At 40.8% G+C, this 23,916-nt stretch overlaps 1 protein-coding gene across 1 annotated transcript; it reads right to left on the reverse strand.

Moving 5' to 3' along the window:
• Positions 1–206: 206 nt before the first annotated feature.
• asz1 (ankyrin repeat, SAM and basic leucine zipper domain containing 1) lies at positions 207–22,901 on the reverse strand. Its single transcript, XM_070830448.1, has 13 exons — positions 22,797–22,901; positions 22,076–22,178; positions 21,019–21,141; positions 17,318–17,429; positions 12,008–12,119; positions 11,724–11,858; positions 11,518–11,636; positions 9,988–10,060; positions 9,405–9,461; positions 8,722–8,834; positions 4,757–4,862; positions 4,183–4,296; positions 207–377 (listed from the first exon to the last, which is right to left on the reverse strand). The coding sequence occupies exons 1-13, from the start codon at positions 22,899–22,901 to the stop codon at positions 207–209; spliced, it is 1,443 nt and encodes a 480-aa protein (XP_070686549.1).
• Between the last annotated feature and the right edge of the window lie 1,015 nt (positions 22,902–23,916).

Raw genomic sequence — 23,916 nt, forward strand, 5'->3', positions numbered from 1 at the left:
AAAATTTTAAATAATTCAGAACTAAACTCAAAGATTCGTCAGAGCAAAGTGGAAAACAAAGCAGAAAAACAAAATAAAAGGACCGTCTTATCAAATATGTCCTCAAACATGTCAGTCCTTCAACAATCCAATTTATCACCTACAGCCATCAAAAATAAAATATCATGATGAGCTCATTAACTGACTGATTGACACACATCCCAGTGTTAGACATTCCTGTGCATCTGCAGGTAAACCTTGCCACTGGCAGCTTTGAAGAGGAGCAAGAGGAAGGCAGCTCCGAGTGTGCTCAGTGCAGCTCTAGTCAGGGACCGCATCCGCCAGCTGCCGTGCGAACCAGGTTGAGGAAGCTGACAGCAATCTCCGGCCTGGTCCATCTGAGGGAGAGAGATTCACATGAGAAACACACACACGAATGCGGAAAAACACTCGCCAAATCCTGTGGTCAGAGAAACGTGACCTCAAGCAGGAAGTAGAGGGGTTGCAGGTCATTTTAACCTAATCCAGTCCAGATTATGGCGGTTTATTGGTCCGACAGTTTCAGGCCAGTTAAACCTTGACTGGGTGGGAAATCTCGGCTCAGTTACTACTGGACACGAATCAAACGCAGGCCAGCTCATTTTGAGGATGAGGGCACGTCTGGTCTCATCACACCACCACAGCATGACTCCCAAATCTGAGTCACCAAAACTTCCTGTGCCAAATCCTCCAGGATTCACCAGCCAAGTGGTGGCTTGAGTCCTGGTCATGGTCAAGTCACAGAGGAATAATGCTGTTCAGAAACTCTCAAGTCAGACGGTGACACGGTGTCACACAGAATCCCTGTCATGTGAGAAAATCTTAAGACACAAGTTCAAGTACAGCGGTTTGGCAATGAACCCTGACTTCCTGGATTCTGACATCACTCAGGAGGAAATTCTTGTAATAAGTGCCGGGAAGGAGTTATTCCCACAGGACTTAAATGCAGCATGGATGCCAAGATCAATATATAAACAGTAACAATATTTAAACTTTTCAAATCATCATCTCTACTTTTAATCCATATGTTAAGTTGTTTATAATTCACACAGCGCGACATACACTACTTCCATGTCTGATCAATGCATAAACTTCACTGAGTGTAGTGCATTTAGCAATTTATTGGCAAATTGTGGATTGTTTGGAACATTATTTGTAAGTTGTAGTTAATAAGCAGAGAAGTGGATTATGGTAGCAAGATGTTTTCTGTCGATATTTTGAAACGTGTTAATATATTTTTTGCCATGCCTGGGAGTTTGGGGTGCTGACTCTGTAACTTTAATATCTCTGATGTTTGGTCACAGTGGGAACCTTGCATGTTTTTCCCTGTCGCTCATTTCGTACGTGTCTACTCTCCAATTAAATCATAAAATGCCCCAAAAATATCCTAGAGCGACAGTCCTCCTCAAAGGAGTAAATATTTGATACTCAAAACATTTCAATTCATAAAATATTTAAATCAACTCAGAATACACTTGGAAGTACTGCAAAAACATGATGTCCACATCTAGGGGCTTTAAGAGCGAATGTGTGATCAAAATACATCAAATTATAACAAGTTCATTCTATAAAGTGTTACTTAAATTTGGTTTTTCAACAGGATATGGAATCTGATTGGCTGATGGACTGCAAGACCAGAAATAATAAAATCCCTGATTGTAAACACCCAAGACAAATTTAGGTGCAATAGTGACATTTAAATGACCACAGAATCTATGCAGATGATCAACATGGTCGTTGATCATTACTTGACGCTAAGCAAATGCTGAATATAATAATAAATATTATAATTAATATTAATAAAAATAATATTAAACTATATAATTTGACCCTATTCATGCGTAGCACATCTAACTACACATTTTGGCACTTGTGTCCACACATTAATCTTCATTGTGAACATTATAACAACCATAAACTGTGCTGGAGACTGGTTAATGTGGAATTTCCTGTTAATCACTGATAAAGTCAGTTTACTTAACTCTCTAAAAGCACACCGTTTCTTTTTGTTTAATATTCCTACCAGTTTATCAGGTTTCGCATGATCAAAGTCAACAATAGGTGGCAGTGAAGAGTTTTAGGTGTTACTTTAAAATGTTTTTCTTGAGGTTATTGCAAGAAAAAATAGGTTTGTTTTCAAAGCGGTGCTCTAAAAAAATCACTGAAATGTGTGTAACAGCTGTGAAGTGAAAGCTCCAGCAGATGCAGTGATACAGTGTTTGTGATTCTAAACTGTGTCTGTTTCAAGAGATGAGCTTCCATAGATAAGGTTAGATTGTGTGTGTGTGTGTGTGTGTGTGTGTGTGTGTGTGTGTGTGTGTGTGTGTGTGTGTGTGTGTGTGTAGAAATCTTGCTCCTCTGGCTGGGAGCCAGAGAGTCCAAATGGGCTCCATTGGCCAGCAGATTCCTGTCTGACACAACCATGGACCCCCCCCCTCCAAACCAACGGTATCAACACACACAAATATCTACCTACACTATCAACATACTCACACACCTCTATCTGCTGCAAACCCACCTCCTTTGCTCACCCTGTACCCCCGCCTCTACCCATCCCCTTTCTCCCCTCTTAAACTCCCTCACCCCGCCAACATGCGTCCTTTCCCCGCTTCTCTCTGCCCCCACCCTTGCCTTCCCATCAGCCCCCTCATCCCTCCGCCTCATCGTCTGTGTGCTGACAGGTCGATGTCACAGTGGTGCTGACTTATGGGCTGTGAGGATTCTGCCCTGTCAGGAACGACTCTCTCCTCTTGGAATACAAATGCAAACACACACACACACACACACACACACACACACACGCACACACACACACACACAGAGTCAGGTGTACACATGTAAGCACTCCTGCACATACCTGTTGGAGCTCGCCAGAATTCATATACAGCAACATCTAACGCACACAATATGTTCAGTTCATGTTGCTTTTAATCCTCAGTCGTTAGAGGAAAGCTCTCTGAACAGTCAAGAGAGAAAGGAATCTAGATTGACTTATATCAGATATGAATGTGTTTGAGACTGTATTGTATTATTGGCAGCCGCTTATGACAGATATATCAGTATCAGTGTCAATGCTGACTGATGTAGTCCATGAATACTTAAAAGCTGTTTTTTGTGTTTTGACTAGGGCTAATGAAAAAAAAAAAACAATATACATAATCTTGATACTTATCTCTGATGATTCTGAATCAAAGCTAGAACTTTCTTTGTATTTAAACAAAGAAGCAATTGAAAGCATTTTTTTAATTAATGACTAAATAATTGTCAAATATATATTTTTTACGTTGTCATGTGGACCAGCGGTAACAAACACTACTGGCTGACCAAAACACTGCAGCACAAACTCAGACCAAGTCTGAGGTGAAGAAAATAATTCTGGGTTCAGTCTGTTAAATGCCACAAACCCACTCAGCCTTTCTACTCCCTCTCTCCACTGCTCGAGATATCAGGATAATACCACAGTGGAGCACTTCCCCTCATTTTGTTACTCACATACAAGCAGCAGACTGCAAGATGATTTCAAATTAATTAAATCTTTAAATAATGCTTTTAACTTTTAAAGTGAAAATGCTGGAAATCATTTATCTTAACTGCCTGTTAATTTTCATGTTGTATTTCAGTAGACTGAGGACACCAGTGAATGGTTTGGCACACTGGAGTGGGAGACTCTCTTTTCTATTCCTTCAATCAAGTATTGATTCTGAACCGGATAATTTCCTAAGAATTACACCCCAGATATTCACATTTATTATTTCAATGCTATTTACATTGAATTTTAAATCATAACTATGATTTATATCTACATTTACTGTATTCTTTATTTACCATTAGTGTCAGTATTGATAATAAACATGATCATTAACTGTAGCCTATCCTGCCTCAGTAAATGTCATTCTCACAGCTTTTTCATTAATAAATGTAAGGTTAGAAATCCATTTCTTTATGTGCAAGAGGTCTGCAGTAAAGACTGTGGCAATGTGTGTGGTAGAATCCTGCTATTTCATCTAATCAATCAGTGCAAAGCCTGAATAATAAATAAATAAATGTTGACTGAAGTGTAATACGAGTGTGCTTATATTCATGCCACTTCACATCTAAAATTAAGAAAACTGGCAACAGTATGAGCTCAGCAATTAATATGTGTGTGTGTGCATGCATGTTGACCTGGCATAAGAGACTACGGAGGCAGGTGACTTCCTTCTGCAGGTCTTTGGTCTGGAGCACCAGCTGGCTGCAGACAGCCTGAGCCTCCTTCTTCGAGTCCAGTGAGAAGACCAGCTACATGAAGGACGAGAGAGACAGAGGTCAAGTTCTAGTTTATAAATCTAGTTAAATGGCACTTGAGATAAATAGAGGAAGTAAAAAAAAAAAAAAAAACAGACAGAGGATGCACTCATAAAGGTGCTTGGAACACTGGACAGTTTATTTTAGACCGGTAGCCTTTTTGAAGCTTACTAGTTTACCCACTCAAAGAATTATTCCTACTTTACATGTAACACGTGCTACCAGAGTAGTTATATAACATCAACACACTTTTATTATAAGCTCCTTAATGGGAAAATATGCTTTCTAGATCCAAGATGAGGACAATTATATAGTTCAATGCTTTTGGACAATGAATAACACCGCAAGTGATTTAGTGGCCAAGATGTCAGCAAGCCAGCATACACTGGCAGCCAGTGTATCAACACCTGACCGGTAACCACAAAACAAGTGCACCACTGCAGACGACATGTACCTGAGAGGCTTGACGGGGGAAGCGGCTAATGACATCCTGAATCATCTCTGTCAGGTAACAACACTGCTGCCTCACACTAATCAGGAAGCTATGTAGCTCCTCACTCCTGCAAAACAAGCAAGTGGGTGAAATGTACAAAAAAAACAATGAAATAGATATATAAAGAAAATATTTACACAACTTCAGTTCTCATTAATTGTTACTTAAAGCGTGCACATGTGCATTTTTGTAGTAGTGAGAGTATAAGTCAATGAATAGCTCAGCTGATCAACAGAAAATTAGTTAAACAAAAAGTAATTTGAAGGTGTCACCTTGGGGAGTGGGTGCATACGCATTTTTTGATTTCCTGACATTATACTTCACAATACTATAACAACTTTTGTAAATGCAACTACAATTCAGTAATAGCTGAATTTTTCCAAATTCTGATAACGGTTCCAAATACCCAATCTCAGTCTGCAAAATACACTGTCATTTGCATAAATGAATAGGAGTGATGAGGCATGTAAATGCAATACGGTGGTCGTCTGACAAGTCACAAGCTTTTTTAGGCATATGGATAATGTTGGAGTTTTAAAGCTCGTCAGTAAGCCTCTTTAAAATGTGAGCCCTAAGAAGATGCCCACGTTGAAAAAAAAGGCAAGGCCTACTGAGGATGCCCAGCACCGACAGGGCAGACAGATTGATAGTCTGGACCAAACTTTGTGTTAACATTCTCCATGCATTCTCCTGGAGACCACCTCACCAAACCACAGAATACTGAGCAGGTGGCCAAACCTTCTCCCCACCTCCTCCCTATGGTAACCCATGCTGTCATCCCTCCCTGAAAACATCCACCTTAAATGATTGGTTATTTATATTCATCAACCCCTCTGTCCCTATCTTCCCATCCCCTAGTCCTGTGGGATATTGATAGCTCTTATCTTAATGGTACATTTCCCTTGGTGAGGGGACTGGGCAGCCAGCCGTCCCGGCCCTCCTCACACTCTGTCAGAGGGGCGAGTAAACACTGTCAGTCAGCCTGTGCTGCACCCTCACCTCCCTTCTCCCGCCTGTTAGTTTATCTAGGGAGCAGAGAGTGATGATGGGCCCCCAGTGGGAAGATCGTTGAAGGAATTGTAGATGGAAAGGACTTTATGTTATGTGGGAATGCTGATGAAGGATGCATGTCTGCCACATTGTTGTGAACTTAATTTATCCAGGGAAAATCAACTGGGAATAGTTGCCTTTTTCCCGCAGCACCCAGCAAGTGCCTTGCTCAGTGGGAGCTGCTGAGAGGAAAGTAATACACATTTACTTTCACTGCACACATTTTCCCCTGGCAGATTCAGACCAGCAATATTTCAGTCACATGTGACTTCTCCAACTTACTTTGGAGGCAGCAGCGAGTGTCAAGATCCTATTTCTAGACCTATCTATGTAGGGCTACTACTTCAGGTACTCAGTGGAGAATTTTTTGTGAACAAAGTTATGTTTACATTTACTGTTTCTTACAAAATTGTGTTTATCCTTGAGGCCCAACAAACACTTTGAAGAATATGAAACCTACATTGTTTACACCAGTTTTGACTTCCTCAGTCTTCTTCCTTGCCTTTGTTGGCACATTGCTACATTTCTTGATACATTACCACCATGCATTGTCAATCAGTGGAAGGGTGTGAAACCATTTGCAAGACTGTTATCACATCACCTGCATGCACATTATATGCAGAGGGGATACTTGATGGAATGAAATGATGGTCTATTGCCTTCCATTTATCATTTTATCTATCTGTTGCCCATTATCCGGAGCCAGGTCACAGTGGCAGCAGGCTTATCGTGGTAGACCATTTGCTATGTTGCTGTTTTTACGCAATACAGACATTTTTGCCAAGTCCTCCAGCACTACCTTGTGGATTCCAAAGATTTCCGAAGCCAGGTAGAATTTATAATCCATCCAGCATGTTCTTGTATGCTCAGGGTTCTCTGCCCCATCGGACATGAGCAGAATAACTACATGGCCTTGGAGATGCTGACTCCTGCCAATCGCTTCACATTCTGCTACAATGCAAATTATTACATGCTTGAAGTCACAGTCCAGTGAAAGCATTTCACATCTTAAATAAACTGGCTGTTGTATCTTGATATTTTGTCAATAAAATCAGAGAACGAAATCTGCGACTAGGTAACTATGCATTGTAGTAGGTAACAGACTGCCATATAGTGAAATCCCCATCTGTTGGTCAATGGGCAGGGTTCTCCACATGGCACTGGAGAGGCTCATCAACATCCAGGGTCTTAAATGCACTATGTGGCCAAAAGTCAGTGGACACCTGCACACCTCTCATCCACCACTAGTGCGCTCTGCAACTGTGTATATGTTTTTCTATTTCATTTGCTTGTAACAGGGCTAATTCCTCTGTCCACGACATCCCCGGTCAAGGCCATCAGTTCTGCTCCAGTAGCCTAGGCAAGACCACATCTCCCCTGTCTGAATTGTCTCATGGTTTGCTATAATGTCTTTGAGGCCAATCAGAAGTCACTCCTCATGGCCTCCCAGAACTCCTCCCACACTCAGGTTTTTCCCTTTGCAACCCCAGTAGCTGATTTTGCTCCTGCAGTCCTAGGAGAAGCTATGTCTTTAGCTTTAGCTTCATCAGCAGGCTCTTTGGTTTCCACCCTCATATGCATCACTGATTTTCTGACCAGAATTCCAAGCAGTGGAGCCTCTGGGCATGGCCCACTACAAATTCAAGTCGCAAACCTGGCCTGAGATTCAGGAAAAACGCAGCTCTGTGTTTTACAGGCCAATCAGGCTCCACAGGTACAGGCGCAGCTATTAGGTGCTCGGCCATGAGGTGGCAATGCTTGAAGTGGCATTTTACCTATGAATGAGCAGGTGGTCAAATGTGAATAAATGTTTCTGTTTCTGCACATTGCAGTATTTTATTATTGAGGCAAATTAGGATTTAATATTTACATGCTACATGCCCAATTACGTCAGTGTGGTTGCATTTTATTACAACAATTACTCCAGGCCTATTTTTTCCTGATGTTTTCCCACAGGCTGACATAGCAACAAAATGTTTTCTAAAAACAATTTCTACGATTTTACATTTTTTAAGTGTGAAATAAGTCCTGATGAGTTCTTAAGGAGATCTGGCCCTGATCAAGCCTTCTATCCCTCTCATTAACCCTCCCCTCTTTCTACTGGACTCTCATCCGGCAGGCAAGGGCAGGTGAAGCTACAGGCCCAGTTCTATTGAGGATTCATGAAGTGATGGGGTGCGGTGCGATGACTCTGTTTGGCCCCTGCTGCTGGCTCTCCTTTGCTCATTGCAACCTCCCATCGACTCTCACCTTACAAATCATTACAGCTCCGCTTAAACCATTAGGACCTGGCTCAGGGCTCAGCTACAGAGATGGGGGGAGGGGGACACAGAGCTTGGACAGTGAGATGCTCATGGAGCTGATGGACGACTTCCAGTGGAGGAGGACAGACGGAGCATTACGGAGAGATGGAGGAGGGCTGGATGTGGGGGAGGGTTTAAGGTGTGTGGCTGACAAGTGTTTAAAATTTTGCAACTACAGTCAACTTTGTTTCTGGCTTTGTGCGGTGTTTGTGGAATACTTTTTTTTGCAACTGACAGCTTATCAGACATTTCTTGTATACTGAAAGCAAACGGTAAGCTTGTCAAAAGGTGTTTGAGAATCTTTGTCAGACACCACAATCTACAATGATTTTTGTTATGTTTGGACTGTACTACAGATAGGAAAATTACAGTGCAGAGAGTGAGGCCTCTGATCAGATAATTTACCTGTCTAATGTCGACATACTGTGCTCCTGAAATGTTAAGTAATGCTAAAATTAACTAAATTGTCCCGTGAACACTCTGAAAGCCTTCTGTAGGTCTTTAGTCCTTCATTTGGGAAACTCTTCTGTTAAGTACAAGTGTTGACTGCCACAGGCCTGCCAGGTACCCTACCCACTGTCTGCAGCTCCTAGTTGGCTGATTGTATCTAGGTCCACTTTGTCCAGGTGCATCTGCTGCACAGCACTCAGCACCTTCTGCTGGTCCACTGGATCTGTGATACCAACCTGGCAATGGAAAAAAACTTTTTTGTTGATGCAAATCTCTTCCCTTGTTATGTGTTAAGAAAAGCCATCAAATTAAGTGTTCATATGACAAATATACTGTATTCTTCAGCTGCTTGCTTGGGAAATTCTCTGAAGCTATATCACTCTTTATTGAGTTTGACGTTAAACCTAAGGCATTTTTATTGCTGCACCACTATATCAAGTGAAAAAGTCTTGTGTAGAGGCAGAGGTGTAGTTTCTTTTACATTTGTCTGCAATTCACCTTACTGTACATTATGATTCATGTCTGAAAAACATCTGGTCTGGAATTTAACTTTAAGTTCTGTCAGTTATTATAAACCGGGCACCAGATGCACTTGTTTTACATGTATTTACCTCTTCTGACAGATTTAAGGTCTATCTAAGTTTACAACACAGTTGGTACCTCTCTCACCACTTTTTATCTACTGAACTTGTGGCCTTAAACAGCTGTGGCATCAGAAGCTACCCTCGTCTCTTTCTGGGTCACCCTGAAGACTGGCAGTGAGCAAAAGAGCTGACAGACAAACAGATGTTACAGTCATCCTCTACCTTCTCCAGGTCCTCCTTCTCCATGGTCAACAGGTAGCCCCAGGTGATGTCATTTTCCTGTGCATGTGTGTATGTGAAAAACCAGGTTTGAAAGAGAAAAAAAATCACTCAGCATTTACCAAATCAAAACTTCTACAGCTACTCCTGACCCTAACGCCTGAAACAGATGTACCTGCATGAGGCTTTGCCATACAGTGACAACAATCTGACTGATATAGGAGGTCTGTGTTTGATTGGTGCAGAGCTAAAAGTTGAGGTGACCCTTTTAACTTTAATTTGGGCTGAGCAAATCCATTACACTAGATCCATTATGAAGCACCAAGAAAAATATGTAAACTAGTCATCTCATGACATGTTCCAGAGCATATAAATGTCAATAATGCAGCTGTGCTCAACGCTGTATCTCACCCAGTAATCTAATACTGTACTGTATTGTGTGTAACAGCATGTTATCTCATCTCAGTGAGGCCAAGATAGTGAGCAAAGAGAACAGAAATCTAGAAAAAGGCACAGTGCATGCAAAAATGTTCATATTTTAGAAAAAAATAGTGGAATTTCATTCCACCATACGATCAGTACTTACAAGCATGATGTCAGTGAGGTAGCCGAGATCGAGGCCGTGTAGGAGGAGCTCAAGGTCATCAAGCTTGGTTACACTGAGGAGGGCAGAGTTCACCTTGATTCCTGAGGACTTATTTCAGTTTTAACCCAAGTACAAAACAACTAGGTCTAGAAATGAACTAAAACTGTATAAGTAGAAACTTTCTGAGCGGTGCATTTTTGTCAAAATGCACATTTGTTCAAAAGCTGAGCATCAGACTTGCAATGAACTACATACATCTGTTCCAGCTCCAGTGTTCCTGAATTTAACCTTTATAGAAGGGTTTGGGCACAAGGAAACGCATCTCCGTCTATGTTGGGGATCAAGTGGGTACAACCAAAGTGTCACTGAGTTCAGACACATCAGAGTAACCACAGTGTACGTGCAGCTTCAGTTTGACTGTTGACATGCCCAGCATTACGAATGAGCCTCTCTTCTAACGATGTTCAAAATATGTGAAATGCGACTTGGGGTTTAAGGTCTTTGTATCTGACATGACAGAAAGACAGCTAAAATGTTTACAGGCTGTAATTCCTGGTGGCAGACGTGCTTAAATACAATGTTTTTTGGCTGATGATAATTGCCCAGCTGTGCCTGAATGGACTAAACACTCTTGCATGAGGTTTATTATTGTTTATGTCTGCTTGAACAATGGTTCAACAACACCTGCTGCACAGGCACCGGTTCACAGAAAATCCAACAGGGGGAGAACGAGCACACAGGCTGCAGTGACTGGTGGGGTGCTACTCTGACAACAGAAGAGATGATCGTGAGTAGAGTGGTGTAAAGCAAAATTGTATGAATTCAGTGATACCTTATAATGATCCTGCATAACTTGTATAACAAAGAAGGCTTGGTTAAATCTGGGTTGAGACAGCCAGGTAAAAGAATCACACAACGACACCGGGAAACAGAAGCAATGGCAATAGAAGAAATACTCACACATACTAAACTTGTTAGTTGTTATACAATTGTTATACATGCCTTCTGGACTATAATGGGCACATTAAACATTAAATAGAGATCTCAGATTGGCCTCATGGTCAACTCGGGCTGCTCTCTGAGTGTTGATTATCAGTCAAGGAGAGCCTGAGTCTACTTGCATTCTGTCAGTTGCATCATTAGGCTATTTTTTTCTTTCGGCTGCGTAATTATAGAGCAATGTAGAGTAACAATATGGCAGGCTGTAAATCTTAACAAACCAGGTCTTGTCTCAAACTTATCAGACTAAAAAGCAACAGAGAAAGTTTCTGTTTCTGTTTGCTGCTGCTCATTCACACTGTTCAGTGTGACTGGCTATTAGGCTGGCAGAGCTGTCAGCAACCAGGCAGGAGACACGCTGGACACTTTTTTACAGTTGATATGTGACCAGGAAGCACAGTTTTTATTTCTCTGGATGTGTGGAAAAGTGATTTCTTCATATGATATAAGAGTATCATATGAAGAAATAATATATATAAATATAAAACCCAATCTCTGAAGATACTGAACATAAGCCTCAGGTTGTCTTACCCTTCATTGGAAGGTGCCGGTTCCAAATTAGTCTTAAAGAACTTTGTGAGCGTCTCCTCCATGGAGCTCTTGGTCTGGACAGTGGAGATGTGGGATGAGGAGGCCAAGATCCTTGCGATCTGTGAACAAACACCGGTACTTGTGTCACTAACATCACAAAAGGCTACTATTCCTTTAACGCAGATATGGACAGCATCATCGTATACCTGTGTGTGTTTGAAGAGCACAGCCAGGTCGGCAGGGCTCTTGCCAGCCTCGGTCCTTATGGTTTTATCTGCTCCCAGCTGGAGGAGCTTCAGCACTGCCTCCTCTCTGCCATACCGCACTGCCACAGACAAAGCCTGACAGAAAATATTGGCATTGGTCATGTTACGTCAAATGCTGTCTAAAAGGTTATCTCAATAAAGATTTTCCATTTCGTGACTTCGAGCTTCAGGTCTACACATTCACATCGAAGGGACCTGCTATGGCTAAAAGAAAACCGACACACCGTGTATCCATTGCTATCCTGGACATCGATTTTTGCCCCCCGAGAAACCAGCAGGTTGATGACCTTGCTGTAGCCGTCCCTGGATGCCAGCATCAGGCAGGTCTTATGAGACCTGAAAAAGGAGGAGCGACAAGAAAGCAGAAAAGAGATAAACATAAAAGACAACAACAGAGGAGAAAATGAAGAGAAAACAAAGAACAGAGGAGGAATATGGTAGAGGTTAATGGTCGAGTCTAGTCATTTCTACAAGGACCAGAGTGCAGATTGGAAGTATACAGGCAAAATCAGAGTAAAAAAGGACAAGAAAAATATTTGAAAGAAGAGAATAAACGAGACATGATGATAGAAAACAGGGAGGATTGAACAGGAGTTACGATGATACAGAATAACCACTAGGGGGCAGCAGATGCTAAATTATAGGTGGCTGTTTACTTTGGCACCACAGTATACAAAAACACAGATTCATAGATTCATTCTAATCTAAACCTACTGCACTCACATCATTTCAACTGCAGATACTTTTGTTAAAAAGGAATAATCACAAAAACTGTTTAAGCATCACTTGTAGGCTTAAAAATGTTGCTCTCTTAAAGCTTGGCAGCTTTACAATTCATCCATTCTTATGAAAAAAACCCTAACCAGAAATCATTCTGGTTTTAGCTGGTCCAAAGTGGGGAATCATTGCTTTTTTTTTTTGTTCAAAAATGGTAAACTGAATATCCATGGAACAAACGGTCGTTTGTTGAGCAAAATCAAGCAATTTGATGACATCGTTTTGAGCTTTAGGGAATTATGACCACTTTAAATAAATAATAGAAATAATTGTTGCTGTCATAGTACACAGCTGGGATTCCAAGCAGTTACAGTGGATTGTTAATATACAGGCTGAAATTCACAACAACAAACCTGGTCAAATCATCTACAGAAATTTCCTGTTGTACATTTGCATACTGATATTCAAAATCACTCATACTTCTTTCACGACAGAGCTCAATAACATACTTAACTTCTGTGTTGGACTACTACCATTTCCTCATGTTGTAGCTCCAAAGCTCAGTCAAGTAGTGCATTGAGCTCTTTATTTGCATAGCAACAATTGCTTGGAACAGAGAGATCAATAGCAGAGAGGTGAATAATGCTGCAGGAGGAGTTTCTATGGACATTTTGATGGGGTTTTCTGCCTAAAAGCTACAAAAGTCATAACTGTGTTTCAATTCTACTGAGTAAGAGTGTTTGATATTAGATTTCCTTTAAGTACCTTCATTATTTCAGTGGTTACAGACAGGGCGTCTTGTAACCACGCTAAGGTTTGATGTATCTTTCAACAGCTTCAACAATTGTTATGTGGACTTCATTCCTCTGCTGCCTTCATGTTTGCTTCTACCTGAACAAGGGCTGTATATAAATAACCTCTGCTACAGTGAGTTTGTAATGTTATCACCTCTGACTCAATCACAGCCGGTGAGAAAAATACTTCTATCTGGACGGGTGGGAAAGTCCAAGTGCAATTAATCACTTCACTTAATGCTTTTACAGGAAACTTTATGTCTGTGTATATGTCCAAGACCAACACAGCAAAAGGGAAACAGGAGGCATTTAAAAGGAACAATCCATATTTCGCACGTAAACAAAAAGGAAGCCAAACAAAACACAAGATGTGAAAGTGTTATCACTCTGACAGGTCTTTTAGTTTATAGGCTAAAGACTAATTCCAAGTAAATACAAGCTAATCCTTTCAGTTGCAGTTTAATTATTTCTTGTAAATGTTGGAAAAGAAACGTCCCCAAACTTAAAATTTAGATCTGCTGAGACACATAAAATGCTGATTCGAGACTAAAAAACAGACAAATAATAACTGACTGGGTCTTTGGCACAGTTATATACTGTTTTTTAAATCTACGTCAATAAGAGACTATAAAGACTATAGAGCAGGCAAACTAAGTCTGATCTTTCATGTTTTCATGATCAGCATGGGTCATGCATATGACGCTTAATAATGACATAATGATGTACTGATGCTGTCTGTATTTATGTGTTGGCAATAGAACTGTTGACCTTTGTAGAAATAAATCATCTTGAACTGAAATTGCAGACAGAAGTGATGTTTGTCAAACAGGTGTGAATGTACAGCACCAGTGCTCACAGCAACATCATCCTTCAATAAATTCATTAAAAGTTAATGTTCAATGTGAACTCAAACACGTGAACCAACGGCTGTGACGTGTATGACAATTTCTTTACTCACATTCCTTTTTGACCCAGGAGAACAGGGTAAATAGTGCCATTCATTTCTGCCTTAATGTCCTTTCCTACTGTACTTTCCCAAGGACAAGTACCAAGGTCGCTCACATCCTCTTTCAGTGTATTTGTGTGTGTCTGTCCTTCAGACTGTGAGATCTGGCCAGTCCCCAAACATACGCTTGATCGATACGCAGACAATTGAGAGTAAACATGATCCCTGGTGTCAGGACAGGGAGAAGATTGACTTCCAGAAACACCTGACTCAAGGCAAACACACTACTATAAAAATGGTTTCCACAAAGTGAATCCTAAATTAAAAAAAACACTCAATGACTACATTTATATGCAGGCTTGAAAATATGAATGTCTGACAAAATAAAATTAATGAAAAAATTATGCACAGACAACATGTTACTGGACTGTTTCATGTTCATCTTATGCAGTGTTTCTACAACTGTCACTGTCCAATTAATAACAATTATCTATTTGATAAACAGGGGCTACTGATCATTCTGCACATGGTGGCTATTTTGCATAAGAACGCTGTTGTCCATAATATCTAGTTACACAATAGGTCTCAGATCTCAGGACCTGTAGGGCCAAGTCCAAGTCAAGTCACAAGTAAGCAATCTGAAACTCTTTCAGGTGTCTGAATGCTGACCGGTTAAAGGCACAGTACTGGCATTGGTGTTGCTCTTTAAAAGCTGAGTTAATACAGGCCTGACAAGCTGTGTGGTTATGCATTTTTGAATTTTTACAATTTAAGACTTGAGTTCAGAAAGGTTTTTGCTTTCAGACAAGCCAAGTCCTTTGGGATTCTCTTCTGAAGTGGGATTAAGTCTCATAGCATTCAAGTCCAAGTCAGTTCCAAGTCTTAAAGACTTAAAACAGCCGAGAATATGTGCATAACAATACAGGTCATTACTTATTGTTTCAATTTGTTTTTGGATACAGTGAAAAATGATACATGCAACTTTGTTCATTTGCCCTTTGATAAAAAGGTATAGAAAAGACACAGCTGCTGCATCAATGGTACTGACGCCCTTACTATCAAGGGCTAGAATTATGCTTTTGTGAATGTAATCTGCAGAATCTCAACAGAGGATATTAGGGGTAACCATAGGTTGCACAGATTCACTGGTGAGCAGATACAAACACCTCCCAAATCTCAGCAATGCACCATGCAAACTTCTACATCCAGTAAGCTCATTGATTGATCCAAATCCCACCTAAACATATAACCCAAAGATACCCTAAAGAATGAAGGCCATGGAAACGTCTCCTAACAACCCCTGTGCAGTATGTGCAGCCTGGAGAGCATGCTCCAGATTTAATTTAATAGGGACATTGCCTTCTTTTTTTTATATTTATAATTGTTTTTCTATTTTATATTCTTGTGTCTATGTGGAGGGAAACGAACAAAGTAAGAATTTCATTGCTCAGTGTCACCATCGTGTTCTTACTGTGCACATGACAAATAAACATCTTGAATCTTGAATCTTAATGCAACTATGATCGGTGCAGATTACACTGATCAGTACAGTGAGGGTTAAAAAGAAAGAAAAATAAAAAGACACATGGAGGCAATGGACCCCACATCGTGCTCCGGCAGGACTTTGAGAGATGACAGACACCTCTTGTTTACACTACAACGGAGGGACAAGCAGCTGGTGTTAATCACTGGTTTGATATTCAGACGTAAGAGGCGATGAGCAGGAGGAGGAGGTTTATCCTTTGCACCCACATGAACCTCATATACTGCATTTGCTCTGCATGTTAGTGGCTGTTGGCGCCTCCTCCTCACCGCCTCCTCTCATCTGCATCCTCCTGTGTCTTGTTACCTTGCTTCAAATATTTTGTCTGGGAAGGAACCAATCAATTTTATAACGCTACAGCGTGTCCATGTGTGTCTTCAGGGGGTTTCAAGCGGTGAGTGTCGTGCATATAATGGCATACTGGCAGTGACAGAGTGGCAGGGGATTAAGGGAGGCTAAACAAGAAAGCCACTGGGGGCTGCATCCTCCCTCTGACACGGCAAAAATCCACAGATGGTAACAGTAAAAGTGCTTCAAGAATGACCTCCATTCATTCTTTCCCACGAGATGGAATTTTTCATGTTCCTCTCCACTACAGGGATCCAGACTTTACGTACACTGGCTGTAATTCCTGATGGATCCCAACCTTCCCTCTTCACATGTACCAAATAATAGTGCAATAATATTCAAATTGCAAATTAAACCTGAGGGTTAGGTTACTTGTCACCTATTTGTGAGATCAATAGGTTTGATGATATTTCTGACATTAGTCATCCAGGTGAAGTAGGTGGCGCCGGCTGCTATCTCTTAGAAAGCTAGTCATGACGACAGTGACGGCTGAACAGAGGTCAAAGTTGTGTGGACTGAACAGGATGGATGGATTCATTCATTCATTCATTCATTTACTTCTTGATGCTGACTGACTGTTGAGATGATGAACATATAGATCTAAAATCTTTCCCCAGATATCGTTGTTAGTTTTCTGTTTTAAGTCTCCTATTGTCATAAATTAGGGCTGGACAGTGTTGCTGTATATTTAACTTCACTGTAGTATCATGCTTTATTTTGTTAAAAAAGAGCCATTGCCTTCAAAGATGATTGTTAAAGAACGTAACGTCTAGATTGTTGTTGACCTACAAATGACCAAAACCATGTTCTCTGGGTCTGAGCCAAAGCTTGTAAAAAAGCTTCTAAAATCCTCCTGCCCACCCTTTACACCCTGTGTTTGTTTGTCTGTCTGTCTGATACCCGTCTGTACATGCACATGCCATAACAGGACATTCCAAACAAAACACACAAATATACACACACTGTATGGAGAACTGTGGTGCATAATGTTACCACATGGCAGCTAAACACAACAAGAACCATCAAAGGAAATTTGATCCTGCATCTCTGTGGTTTTTCCCCTGTTTAAAGTCCAGACTGTTTTAATTTGGCCTACATCAATAAGGGTGTGACAGAGCGTACTGCACTGAAAATCCTATAAACATTTTGACCTAAAATACATATGTGTCCACCTCCAACCCCTCACCTGTCCACTGCATTAGGATCAGCATTTCTGGACAGCAGAAGCTCCACACAGCGAGCAATTTTGTCTTCACTGGCAGACGCTGTACAGCTGGCCATGAGTACTGTATAGTGATCTGTGAACAAGAACCAATTAGTGAGGAAGTCCATCATCGCAACTTGAAGATTCAATTTTGTTTAAACATTAAGAGTAAAAAGGCAACAAACTGGCACCAAGTCAATGAGCTATGACAAGTTTTATAGAGAAATAATTAGCAGTAACAACAAAAGTTAAGCATCATTTCTGCCCTTTTCATGTTTGCCGTTTACACAGCCCTTGGACAGAGATAACTGACCAACTAAGTCTGGCAGATAGTCCAGTGATGACAACTCTTTCTTGTAGCTGGTAAAAATCTATAGGATCTATAGAGTCTAAAGATGTGGGGATAAGGGAGGATATGCAAGAAAACAGCAATTTAGCAATTTGTGTCATAAAGACTCCCAGCAGCAGCTCCTCTTTATGTTGACCGAGTTCGGTCTTCGTGGCTTAGGAGTTTTCTGAACAACTACTTTTCACAGTTTTCTGAGCTGTTCTTAAAGTTAAAATACTTAATGAATGAGGTCAAATTAGAAGTAGTATGCACATTATTACCACCATTACCATCAGCTGAAGTATGTTCTTGTAGCTCTGAACTTTAAAGTAACTCTTTAAAGCATATTTGTCAGTCCCTTACACGGGGCCGCACAACGAAATACAAGTTGTAGTCATTATATAAGAAAAGCGCTCCTATCTTTTTACAGTGGATTGCAGAGGATGAGTTAAGTTATCCTGAGTCTCACTGATGAAAGAATGATGCAGTTTGGTTACTGTACTTACCTCATGGAAACAAATACAAAAGGTATCGTAATTACACTATCTAGCAAATCAAATTAGCGGCAAGAAGACTACGATTTTTTTTTTTTTTTTTAAATCACAATAAAGTCATACAACATGTTGTAATAAAGAAAGGAAAAAAACCTGGACGATAACTCACTGATGAAGATAAATGGCCATTTATCTGGCATCAGGAAGTGTGGCGGCTTTTATGGGACAGAGTGACTTCAGAGGAGTTATCTCCTTATCTTATCCTGATAGGACCTGTCTGAGACCCATGGCAATGCACTCAATTCCTGTTTTGTTCCGCCAATGACTGAGTCCCCAACTTGTGTGTATCACAGTATGTATCTGAGTGTGTACTCGTGTGTTTTCCTGTATGTGTGTGTGCGCATGCATACCTGGGCCTCTACATCTGTCTGTGGATTCCTGTGTCTTTGTGGCTGTGCATGTTTGGCTCTATATCTGTGTGAGAGTGTGTATCTATGTGTATGTGTTTATATTATGTGTGTGTGTGGGTGTAAACCAGTCTGCCTGGTTTGCGTCTACAGAGGACTGGAGTAAATAAATCAGAGGCCTGAGAATTGGTGAGAGGGTATGACAGCAGCGTGGTGACCGTTATCAATCACTTAAGCATTCCTCCGCTCAGCCTCGCTGCTTTGACAAACGCCATCAGGACGTGACCACACGTCATCCTTCTGTTTAATTGTTTCCTTCACCTGCCTCAAGCATCAGATGCCGAGACCATGTGAAATCGGTCACACACACAGTTTAACTCGACATTCTGGACTGAGAATTACTTGGCATCAGATATCAAAAGCTTGACTCCAAACTTGGGTCTGGGGACGTCCAGGGGCCAGAGAGCGTTACTAATGGATATCCAGGAAAATTAAGAATACAAATAATTTATTTAAAGTGCAGCAGCAGCAGCGACAGGAATGCAGAGAGACTGAATTGAAAGAGACTTTACTGATCAGTAGTTTACTTTCACCAGTTATTTAAACTTGAACTTATTAGTCACGGTAAGAGCCTTGCTGAATGACTTAACGCCCTCACACACGCAGCAGATTTCTCACTGAATTCTATTGTGTAAATTGCTGATATGTGTAAATTGCATATAATTATATTTGTGTTGGCATATAAAACATTTAGTTGACCATCAAACTTGTTGTCAGTTAGTTTCTGTCTATTGAGTAATGAACTAATTGTTTCAGCACTGACTGACTGCAGGAAAATAAGATTATCACATAACCCTTCAATAAGAAATTGCTTGACAGTTTCACTCAGCTCAACTCAGCCCAAGAATATTGAATCAGTGGCATGACTTCTTTAGACAGACGTGGCTGCGTATTTGGGTGGATATTAACAGTGACTGTAACAGCATTATGTGCTTCAATTCCAAGATTACCAACATTACAAGAGTTCAGAAGTCAGAGGTACGATTCCCTGACAATATTCATTTGACCACTTAACGTAACGGAGTAGAAGAAGGCCATAAAAGCTTGACCAAAATGAGAAGAGGAGATGTCATTCAACCCCCCTACAGAAATGGCATTGTGCATTACTGAACTCAAACAGCGACAAAGCCTTTAATGTTTCTGGGGGATCTGTAACAGGACTTTACTGCGACCTTCTTAACATGGAAGAATTCTTCCCCCATGCTTATTTTATTTATCCAGACTGACCTCGATCCAACAGATGCCTTCAATTTCTCTTGCTTCGGGATGAGGGTGCAGTGTGCATGAACTAAAAACAACTCAAAGGATCAGCCGTGTGTTTCTGCAAGAGTTCCTCTTTGGCGTCATCACTATTAAGTAATGTCAGATGAAGCGTATTGGTGCAAAGTGATTGGTCCGCTGGTCTTTGGCTGTAGCAGGTGAGGAAATTGAAAAAAGGTGCCATGGGGAAGGATAGTTGGACACAAACACAACCGGGACTGTCAGGGGGATTAGGTTTGGCTGTTTGATTAGGCAACACCATTACATTTCCAGACTTGGATTTCAAACTATCTGCCCAATGAACAGCAAACTATGAATATAAAAGGGAGGAAATGAATGAGAGGCAGTGTATGACTGAATGATTTTTTTTTTTTTTCCTTGATCGTTTTTTAATTCTTGCATTGATATTTTAGTTAAAGAAGTCACAGCTTTTATTGTTTTTGTCTATGATAACGTGATGTCATACCCGCTTCAAGAAAAACAAAGCTGAAGCGAGAAAGCATACAACAGGAGACGGTCCGAGATCAACATGTGGATGTGAACGCACACAAACTCTGCCCTTCCTCGCTGCCCTCCCAGCTGGGCAGTCTGCAGCGTGTCACCAGGGATATTCATGAATAACTCCGTCCCAGTTCATGGTAGAGGGACAGTTAAAAAATCGCAATAAACAGTAATACTGAGTCGCAATACTTAATTAAATCACAACACATTCAGACAATCAGCATCAATCTGTATCATGATAGTGCTGGAGCGAGAGATAAGCACTGCCCCAGTCTGATTGTAAAGTGGATTGATTCGCTCTCAAGTTAGAAATCCTATATAAGTGCAGTCCGTTTACCTTTATGCTTTTTCCTGTGAGATGAGTGCCAAGTTCAGTTATACATCCAGCTAATAAGACAAGTTTACAGATTTGCGGTAATTACTGTATTTTCTCTGTCAATTAATTATAAATATATACACTGGGTTGCCATTAAATTACAAAGGTATCATTTCTGGAGATGGACATCTTGAAGCTTGCCGTTTCCAGAGGTGTACTTTTGCCCATTTATGAACAAGCCTCTTGTAATAATAGACTGAGGTCTGGTTAGACAAGATTACCCCCCCCCCAGTCATTGTGATCCATATTGGCCTGACCTTTGCTGAAGTTGGCACAGGCTCCTCTGTCCAATAGCAGCTTGGCCAGGTCATAATTAGCCACGTTGACAGCACACATCAGAGGAGTCCATTCAAAGCCAAGCCTGGTCTCCACGTCCATGCCTGTCCACACCAAACGGATCAAATTAAGTGAGGCAATGAAATGATTAAATAGAAAATATATCTGTGCCTAATGCCCTCCAGCACACACGCACATACATACACAAAATAGGATCCTGTTTTTGCTTGCTCTAATTTTTGTTTTTCCTATCCCCCTTCTGCAGATTAATTTCTGTCAAAACTGCTCATGTTGGGGTGAGATATCACCACCAGCTGCTTCATAAATGTTGCTAAATTTTAACTATGCCTGGTAGCTTGTCCCCTATGCCAATTAAACCATTCAGACAACCATATCTACCATATTCTCATCTTAGACCTTGTGCTATTTTCTGTGAGGACTACTGGTACGAGCGTTTCACTGTCACATTCAACAAACTCTGTTAACTGGAGAAACTTGTGATATAATGCAATGCATGCATACAATGCTGAGTGCACTACTGCAAGATGCAGAGCAAAAGAGGATCTTAAAACACTGTAAATTGGCTTATTGATAATGGTGATATGGGAAATAGAGTATTAGAATAGTACTTTTCCATTAAATCTATCCAAGAGAATTTTCTATAGTTCATTTAAGCTACAAATTCATTCAGAAGAAGGCGCCATGATTTCTGGGTTGTTGTTTTTTTTTAGCTCTGTGAGGAAAAGCAGACTCATACAACAAGTCCAGATCACTCATGATAGCCTTCATACTGAGGAGACAATTCTTAGTGGAAGAAAATCGGTAAATGCCACAAATTCTGCTAAACTGCTCATATATGGCACCAAAGCACCAGTCCCTTAATACCATGAAGCCCAATAAATTGTGATTGCTGTTAAAGCCAACTATGAAGTTCCTTTGGATAAAGCAATTAAAACAATGATCACAAGTGAATACATGCCCACACAGTGAAGAAATTAGGTGCTTGAGTGTAATACAGACATTGAAGAGAGCACTTACCATTATCCAACAGCTGTTCAACAGTCTCCATGTCACCTTTACTGATGGCTTTTTTCAATATTGACACATTATCTTCTGCATGTGGTACAACAGCATCCAAACTCTGTGACAACAGGGAAGGATTAGACTGAATTCACAAAAGCAAACATCTCCACTGTGTAGAAACTGTGCCATTTGCGTGTGTGCTATAAAAAGCTATCCTAAATACAGCGTAAACCTAAAGTGATGCTGACTGTTAGCAGCCATTTTTGATTGGCTAAACACTGCGGGACGTGCCGAGACCGCAGACTGCTGAGAAACACACTAAATACGGACAAGTACTTCATGCAACACCACTTAAAATAACCCGAACTGTCCTTGAAAGACAACCTGGTACATGTTAAAAGCAGAATACGTGACAGAAAACACTTATTTCGAGCCAACTGTGCGCATTGTGAGGACCGTGAAGGTTGACAAAGAGCGGCAAAGTGGCGCAAAGTTTAACTTTTGGGCATTTTTTTTTTTTATAAACTACTTGATTATAACGAGTTTGTACCAGCTAATGGAGCTCTTGCTCCTAGTTTTTTTTTTTAAAAGCAGAGTATTAGCTTGCTACCTAGAACAGAAATTCAAGCTAGCTTAATGTACGTTAGCTGACAGTTCGTTGCTGCTAGCTAACATCCGGTTCTAGTAGCATAAACCTGTTTGAAAAAAAAAGATGACAGACGTTTTCTAAAGTAACCTTGATGCCGGAAGATTTTTTCTCCATACAGCCGATGTCCCACTCGTCATTGCTGCCGTCGCTTTCGTCTCCAGCTGGGAAGCCGTACTCCACGGAGCTGTCCATGATCGGGTTTAGCCGCTAGCTTAGCTAACGTAACGTTACATCAAGCAAACGACCAAAAGGTGCTTCAATATTCACCTCACTGCAGCCCGTGGGTGGGCGGGGTTTGATGCCCAGACGAGGAAACACGTGTAGTAAGTGCAGCTTTTCCTCACGATGGTTTAAAGCCACATTTATGAATCACTTTTCTAACCATCCCAGCAACTCAAAGGTTAAACACTGACACTGGCTATTAAACTAATTAAAGTAAGCATGCAGTAGCCTTTAAACATTTAACTGCATAGTTCATGATGTGTACACATGTAATTGTGGCTACACCTGATGCTACATTGGTAATGATGTTGGTTAGCCTGTAGCACTGCAGCCAGTTAATGCCTATAAGCATTTGTGGCTCTAAATGCTTCTATGCTATCATATGCTAGCTAGCACTAGCACTTTTCTGCCTGTTCAACTCATGTGAAACATTAATGTTTTTGTCTTGTTTGTCTAAAGGCTACTCTTTGCAATGAAGAGAGTGACTAAAGGGAGAATCAAAATGTCCACTCTGGCGTTTCCAGCTGATTTTGAGGTTGGTGGTCTGGCAGGTGAGTGGTTGGTACCTCTTTCTTTCTTTCTTTCTATATATTTTTCAATAAAATATTTAGGAATTTGCCACTAATAGATTGGTTTCCTCATTATGCTGACAGAAATGTAATTAATTGTGTGTTGACTGAAGTTACTGCAGGTACTTTTACCTGTGTGCAGGATCAGACCTCGTCAGCACTGTGGGTGTCCACAAACTGAGCCTGATTGTCATGTCCCTAACTTCCACCTTATCATTCATATGAGAGTAAGTGCAGGGCCTAATACTTGGCATGCTACCAACATACAGCTGGGATTCAATGCAAGTGATGAATCAGTTGTGTCAGTATCGAGTTTGGTTCTTACTGAGGCTCAAAACAGAAGGTGCTTGGATATAAGACATTGTTTTCTACATCTGTATGTTCAGAACTGACAGTCCTCTGAGGTGAAGTCTTAT

This window comes from Pempheris klunzingeri, chromosome 5 (assembly GCF_042242105.1).
Source record: "Pempheris klunzingeri isolate RE-2024b chromosome 5, fPemKlu1.hap1, whole genome shotgun sequence".
Classification (NCBI taxonomy): Eukaryota; Metazoa; Chordata; class Actinopteri; order Acropomatiformes; family Pempheridae; genus Pempheris; species Pempheris klunzingeri.

Coding starts and splice junctions, on each gene's coding strand:
- asz1 (XM_070830448.1), bottom strand. CDS start 22,901: ATGGACAGCTCCGTGGAGTACGGCTTCCCAGCTGGAGACGAAAGCGAC. Junction 11,859..12,007: donor AGGATAGCAATGGATACACG/GTGTGTCGGTTT, acceptor ATTTTCTGTCAG/GCTTTGTCTGTGGCAGTGCG. Junction 8,835..9,404: donor AGAAGGAGGACCTGGAGAAG/GTAGAGGATGAC, acceptor TTCCATTGCCAG/GTTGGTATCACAGATCCAGT.